The following is a 7,494-nucleotide window of genomic DNA, read 5'->3' as shown; positions in this document are numbered from 1 at the left end:
TGGCCACATAGGCACAAAGTGCACCCTCCAGTGCAGAATGAATAGCATTAACAAACAGCTCATCCGTCTCAACCTCATTCAAATGACATCGATCTGCATGCCTCAGGGCATTCTTGATTAGTAGGAGACCTAGAGAAGGGTCATTAAGGAGAGAAGGCGCCCTGTTTAGCACCAAGGCCAAACGTTGAATACCAGCGGGCCAAGAAGACTCGACCCCAGTGCTCACAGGAGCGGAGAAAAAAGGGGTGTCAGCAGGGAGCATAGGGGCTGAGGTGATACCAACAACGCAGGGACCAAAGATTTAGGCTGAAGGGGTGCCAGCTCCTCTGCTGTAGGCTGGGAAGGGAGAGGGGGAAGTATAATTACCTCCTCCGAAGGGCGAGCATGTTCAGCAGAAGGACTGGTAGCAACAGCTTTGCCCTTTCGAGCAGCACGTACTGTCTTGGCAAATCAGCTTGACCCAACCATATCTGCAAAAAGGAGGAAGAGTAAGTAAGATAGTCAGTTTGGAAAATAGAAAGGAACGAAGACCCGCTTTCAACTACTCCTCGAAGACCATGATAGTATCACCAGCAGGAATCAGGTCATTAATACGAACGCAGGGAGAGGGAGCAAAAATTCAAAAAGAATTTCGAGGAATGTGATAGGTATCATATAAACAATCCACGTCGCTATCCGAGAAGATAGACAGAATATCGCCAAAGGAGCCACCCTCATTCTCAAAGGTCTCCCTAAATAGAATAATGGAGGCTGGCATTTGAATGGGATCGTCAAAGGAGGAACTGAAAATAGATGCCCCACTAGGGGAGGAAGATGTGTTCCTATCCATATCAAAAGTACAACAAAGTTATCGTGAAAAAGCAAGGACTTTAACAGAAGCGAGAAGGGAGTTGTAGAAGTGAATTCCTCTGAAAAAAATTGCAAAAAAAATGTAAAAGGGATGCTTGGAGAAGACGACAGACCTTTATAAAGATGGTCTTGACGGCACGGTAAACATTACAGCAGTCATCAAAAGGATCAGTACGCGAAGCAACATGAGTAGCAAAGAGCCAATCTCAAGGAGCAACGTGTCCCGGACCTCAGTAAAAGATGTCCCCTTCGAAGTTGAAGAAATTAAGACTAGTGGGGAACCTCTAATATTACATAACATCCGCCCAAAATAAGCTATAAGCTGTCACCACAAAACAGGGGTCATATGGCAAGGATCTGACAAGTGGAAAATGTGGTCTCACCTAAGAAAAAGGAGATCCAGACACTTTAACACTTGGATCACCATCATGACTCGTCCATTCCCCCGATAGGACGAGTCTTAGCACAAAGTTTCTATTATCAGGTATGCTTCCATTTCGCTTGAGATCACGGGATTATCAATTCATTAGTTGGTAATGTCTCTTATCGAATAATCGGCCACATCATCGCCAGATTCTCAAAAAATACTATATTTATTTTCATTTTCTTGCATTATAAAAGGGGAGCAATTACAGAAACAAATGTACGTTATCTCAAACACTATTCAAACTATAAGTAGCCCATTACTTTCTCTCTATTTTTTAGGATACTGACTTGAGTATTAGAGTGGTTGTAATAAGTACCCACCACTACCTCACACTTTTTCTCTTGCAGGTTCTAACTAATCAAAACTCAGCTCTATTTTGAACACATTATTAATCTAATATCAGCAATATTAGTAATATTTACCAAAAACTTTTATTATAACCAATCTTATGAACATTTTGCTTAGATTTTGGAGCATGCAATTGTTCCAAATAAAAAACCATTAAAAAATTCAGAGAAATATTTGTTACAGTTTTTTTAATCGATTGTCTAAAACTCTCCATTTTAAGAAATATTTTTCATCTAATAAAATAAAAATAAAAAGTACTAAATAATTTAGTGGTTGTTAACATTTCTCAAGAACTAAAATCTCATAAAATAAAAACTAACCATTCCATTAATTCCCAACAATAACTTTCAAGAAATTAACAAATTAATGAGAACCCTGATTATAAGAGATTATCCACAAATAATCCCAAATGATAAGAGATTAATCTCCCAACTAAATGAATAATTCCCACAATCAACCTAACCCATCAAGAAATTAACAAAGCAGAATGTCCCTTTTAACCCCTAAACTTATATAAAATGTTCAAATAAATCCAATTATTTAATCCAAATAGACTTTTTTTAATGGAACAAATCATACTAAAACTAATAGGGAGAAAAGTGCATTATAATGGGAAAGTAATAATTAATGGGTATATTTCTTATGGCTTATCTGAACTAATGAATTCACTCTGACCATAAAATAAAAATAAAAATAAAAAATTTCCAAATCTCATTGATAGAAAATATTCATTCTTCTCATCCTTCACACTTAAATTGCATACTTTATTTTGTAAAAAAAAAAAAAAAATTAGTGTCACTGAAACGATTAGCAGAAGGAAATCCCATCAGGAAAGAAGACAGCATGTTTTTAAAGAGTAGTTGAGATGAGGGGTTTTTTGTCAATTTAGGGACGGAAAATTTTAAATTTGTAAATTAGGGGTCGGAGAAAAAGTATTTCTGAATTTAGGGTTGGGATGCCAAGTAACAGTCGAAAAACCAACAAAATCTAACTCATTTAAATTTATGGGTTAAATTTAACTTATCCAAAAATATTGAGTTCTTTTTTTTTAAAATCTAACTCATCCATAAATTTGGATGAATCTAGAAAAGCCAACAATCAATGTCTTATTTTTTTTATTTTCTCACAGATTTTTTGTAAAAATCAATGTCTTAATTTTTTTTTTTTTGACAAATCATGAAGCTCCTCATGATGCCCTTGAGCTGGTATTGCATATGATAGTCCGCCATTTTTGCAGAAAGATAAACGGAGGTAGTGAACTCAACAAAATTTTTTTAAAGAAAGTGAAATTGATAAGCTAGAGGTGGAGACTAGTCTTCGCTACACTGAGAGTTAAAAGATGCTTATTTGAAGATGGGTAAGAACAAAATGAGTTCAATTATCTTATTAAAAAATATTTTTCATTAAAAATATTTCCACAGATAATATTTTACACATATAATTTATTTTATATGTGATAACTATAATAAATTCAATTGTATATAACTATATTTATTAAGTATATAATAAAATATGGTTTCAAAAAAAATATATAATAAAATGTATTACATAGCTTGTCATTTAGTCATTAATTCTATAAATTGAATTATAAAATACATATATAAGGATTATATAATCGAGAATACAAATATATATTATATAATATACTTATAATTCAGTTATAATTCAAAAATTATTTTTTGATATTTTATTTTTTAATTTTAATTTTAAAAAATAATCTTTATTAATAAATTTATATATAAATCTCTTAATAAAAATTTTAAAATGTGAAAAATGAATTTTTATTTTTAAAGAGGAAGTAATTTTTTTAAATAATTTACTTTTCCTTTTAATTAAGAAAATATATTTAGTTAACTAAATATTTTAAGTGTTTTAAATGTTAAAAAATATTTTTTTTATTAAATAAATGGAATTTAAATTTAATATACAATAAATAAAATAAAAAAAAGACCTGTCTATTTTTTAAGTAATTAAATTCTCTTGATAATTAAATTTTACAAACATAAAAATTAATTTGAAAAATGAATTGAATTGATTTTTTCAAAAATCTAGCTTCCAAGAAGCTGCATAATCAGTTAGTGTTAAAATTAGGAGTTGATATATTTTGTAGAAAGCTTGAATTTGTTGGGTAGTTTTATTTAGAAAATAATGACCAAAACTAAATTTATATGTAAAAAATAAAAATAAAAACATTCAATCCATATATGCAAAACCCATCAACAAAACTGTATTAAACAGTTTGAGAAAAGGTATTAAACACTACTTTCTTTTTTGGTTCTCACTTCTCTGGGCCATAACAGAGAATTAATTTCATAACTTCAACTGTTAAAAATTTTTCCAGCTATAAATTCTTTGCTTATTCTATGTATCTCCATCTGTAATGATCATGTTCTTGTTATCTTTCAGAGCTCAGACACCCTTATATGCAGACCATTCGGTGCTTCAACTCTAGGAAATTCCAGAATCTCATCTCCCCCAACTTCCTCCCATCTGCAACAAAACTTTCAAATCATTCAAGCCCCATTTTTTTTTTTTTTTTTATAAAAAAAACTAAAATTTGTAGATAACCTGTACTGTGTGACAAAATAGTGAAGGAATGTAGAAATTATAACAATCCCCAGTTCCTTTCCAGGGCAGAGCCTGCTTCCTCTTCCAAACAAGAAACAATAGTTGTGAGACTCCAAGCTCTTATCCTGCAATTCCATTCCATTGAACATTTCACGGGATTTTGTAACTTTCTACAGGAAGACAAAAAAAAAAAAAAATTATTTACCAGCCATCTCTGTGGATTGAAAGTTAAAGGCTCCGGATAGAGCAATGGATCATAGTTTATCTCCCTTGTATAAACATATATTCTCCATCCTTTTGGAATGATAAACCCTGCAAAACAAATGCAAGCAAGTAAACGTGTGAATGGTCTGCAATGGAGAAAGAACCAGCTTGAGCATACCGTTCAGTTCAATGTCTTGTGTCGTCTTTCTTAGTAGCCCATTTACAACTGTAGCCAATCTTGATGTTTCAAGAATCACCTGCACCAAATAGAGGTGAAAAATGGAAAAATGTTCATTTCCACAGTGCACGAAGCTTGATCGTTTTGAAATACTTACAGCTCGAGTGAAACTCATGGACTTGTAGTCATCCCAGACAATGTTATCCCCTGGTTTTTTCCTGTCACGAATCGCTAAGTGCTCTTCCTACGTTTTCAGAAACAAGTAGAATAGTGAAATAATCCATTGAAATTTGAAACCTGAAGGTTAATCAGAAGAATCTCACTCACTCTAACTTGTTGAAGAGCATCAGGGTGGTCATGGAGATACTTGATGGCCATCATTGTAGTAGATGATACAGTTTCATAACCTGAATACAGAATTGCAATAATCTGATCAAGTATCTCTTCATCACTCAAATGGAATTTTGAGCCTTCATTTCTTAGAAGGTGATCAAGAATGTCATCATGGGTTATTGAGGAAGCTCTTCTCTCCTTAATGATTTCACTCAAGATTTTGATGATCCTTTTTCTTCCCTGTAAAGAATTTCAGTTAAAATATGCTGAAAGATTTCAGGAAAAAGAAGAAAATTTTGGCTTAAATCTTGAAGAATCAACCTGGAAACCATAATGATAATTTGAGCCTGGAATGTTGATCGGGACTGACAATGTCCCTGCCAGTAGCTTATCAAACTCCGGTTTGAATATCTCATACATGGAATCCGATTCTTTTTCCAGGATCTGCTTAAAGGATATGAACAATGCCATCTGAAAATTGTAGAATTTAAGGAAAAAAAAAAATCTCTCCATATCAAACAGAAAAGAAAGGAAAGGGAAGAAAGATCAGCAATAAAGCATATGCTTTTTTTTTTTTTTTTTTTTTTTTATCTTTTTCAATTCTCAATTTTCGAAATTTGAACTCCATTTGTTTAAATGTCAGTTTCACGAACATACTAACTGCACATCAGATGGTGACTTAGAGCTATCTATAACCTGTTCTGATATTTGCAATTTTTCATGTGATATTTTGTCTGGACGGAGACAAACTAACCACAAAAGAGAGAATAACAACAGCAAACTAAGACCTCTAAACAGTGAAACAGATGGTTTTGCCATCCCATGAGGGACTCTTAAACTATATCAGATAGCCAAACAAACGAACAAACAAACAAACCTCATTGGTTTTTTCTTGGATATCAATGATTTTGCCTTGCCAATTGCAAAGAAAACACCTGATAGACTTGTCGATTTTCGGCAAAAGATGATCTTTGATCATGGAAGGACCAACCAGAGACAGAAGTGACCCTCTAATGTATTTGTGAGTAGAACCATGCACAGCAGCAATGTTGCATTTGCCTAATATATCTAGCATGGATTGTGGGTAGCCAGCAACAAGCCCTTTGCTTTCATTCAACAGAATGTATCTGTTGAGCTCTGGATCCATGGAAATAATCGTAGGACACCCCAGAATATGCGACTTAAATAAACTGCCATACCTGCCAAAACACAAGCATTATGAATCCCATATCATTTTTTTCCACAAAATCTATGCTAGATCAAGAAAATCATACCTTGCTCTCTGATTTTTCATGAAATCAGGTCCATATCTGAGGAACTCAGTGGTCTCTCCCAAAATTGGCCAGCCCATTGTCCCTGGAGGCAACCCTTTTCTTGTATACCTGATCTCATTCCATTTCAAGAACATGGCCAAAAAAAAGCAAAATCCCAAAAACAGACCAGCAGCCAACACCAGCGTTGCCATTGATTCTCCCAAGAAAGTCCCAAGAGCTCACTGCTGCAAATGGTATGGCTTTCGTCAGGTGGATTGTTATATGAGTGTGGGTCTCTCTGGACCATGCACCTACTCAGTGACCTATTATTTTCACAAACTGTGAATAAAGTAAAATAAATTGCTTGTGAAATTTTGCCTCCTTCTCTTCTTCAACTATATAGTACTACTCTAATAATTACTAACAGGATATTCTTTTCTGTAATTTGGAATTATTGTTTATATGGCTAAGAAATTATGGTAATTTGACAACTAACAGGATACTCTAATAATGTGGGTCTCTCTTCTGTGGGTATCCACAAATCTACACCATCAAAATGCCCAACAGATTTTAGTTTTTTTATAAAATTGAAAAAAAAAAAAAAAACTAGATCTTAAAAGCTAATTTTAATCTAAACATTTAGATTTTTTGAAGAACAAATCCAATATCAATAGGCCCTACTGTTGTAAATCACATAATTCTCAACCTTGCTTCTTCAACAGCAAACTCAACAGTGAAGACTGTTAAAAGAGTCCTAATTTTAATAATTATAAAAATTGAATTGAATTAAATTTGTAAGTAAATTAAATCGGTCTAATTTCATTGTATTCAATTTGATTTGATTAGTTGAATTTTTTAAATTTTTTTTATTTTTATTTTTAATATTCTAAAATTTTATTAAAATATTTTAATATTAATTATAATTTAATTTTTAATATTATTAAAAATAATATATTATTATGGTTAGAATCATTTTTATCAATTTTTTTATTAATTAAAACTGAATCGAATTAAAATAATAAAAAATTTTAAAAATAAAAATTAATTAAATTAAAATTTTAAATTAAATTAAATTAATTAATTTTTTATTTTAAACCGAATATTAATATTTCCACTGGATATTATCTAAGTGGCGTCCTATTAAATTAAAAAAAATCAAATATATTTGGAATGCTTTTTTAAGTGAGAAATAAAATAAAAGAGAAAAAAATAAAAAGAGAAAATTAAAAAATTAAAAAGTTATTTTTCATCCTTTATTTGGATGATAGAAAGGAAAATAAAAATGGAAAGGAAAATAAAAATGGAAAGTTGTTTCTTAAATAGTAAAATGCCAA

The 7,494-nt window shown here is 31.9% G+C and overlaps 1 protein-coding gene across 2 annotated transcripts; it reads right to left on the bottom strand.

Moving 5' to 3' along the window:
- Positions 1–3,802: 3,802 nt before the first annotated feature.
- On the bottom strand, positions 3,803–6,515 carry LOC110615056 (cytochrome P450 85A1). Of its 2 annotated transcripts, none has more exons than XM_021756758.2 (9): positions 6,182–6,515; positions 5,785–6,106; positions 5,229–5,378; positions 4,902–5,147; positions 4,732–4,818; positions 4,575–4,653; positions 4,398–4,504; positions 4,193–4,317; positions 3,803–4,114 (listed from the first exon to the last, which is right to left on the bottom strand). In XM_021756758.2, exons 1-9 carry the CDS (start codon positions 6,370–6,372, stop codon positions 4,027–4,029), a joined length of 1,395 nt encoding a protein of 464 aa, XP_021612450.1. In that variant the 5' UTR covers positions 6,373–6,515; the 3' UTR covers positions 3,803–4,026. The 2 variants fall into 2 exon arrangements, with proteins under 2 accessions (XP_021612450.1, XP_021612451.1); XM_021756759.2 differs by having other exon boundaries at positions 5,229–5,351.
- Positions 6,516–7,494: the final 979 nt, after the last annotated feature.

This window comes from Manihot esculenta, chromosome 5 (genome assembly GCF_001659605.2).
Source record: "Manihot esculenta cultivar AM560-2 chromosome 5, M.esculenta_v8, whole genome shotgun sequence".
Classification (NCBI taxonomy): domain Eukaryota; kingdom Viridiplantae; phylum Streptophyta; class Magnoliopsida; order Malpighiales; family Euphorbiaceae; genus Manihot; species Manihot esculenta.
Note: the sequence above shows the minus strand (reverse complement) of the source record. Positions and strands in the feature narration are given on the sequence as shown.

Bases quoted from the DNA above. Each gene is read 5' to 3' on its own strand.
- LOC110615056 (XM_021756758.2), bottom strand. From the start codon at position 6,372: ATGGCAACGCTGGTGTTGGCTGCTGGTCTGTTTTTGGGATTTTGCTTT. The intron at 4,654-4,731 runs GTAAGTATTTCA...TATTTGGTGCAG, and splicing joins CCATGAGTTTCACTCGAGCT to GTGATTCTTGAAACATCAAG. The intron at 4,115-4,192 runs GTTATCTACAAA...GTTTTGTTGCAG, and splicing joins TATTTTGTCACACAGTACAG to ATGGGAGGAAGTTGGGGGAG.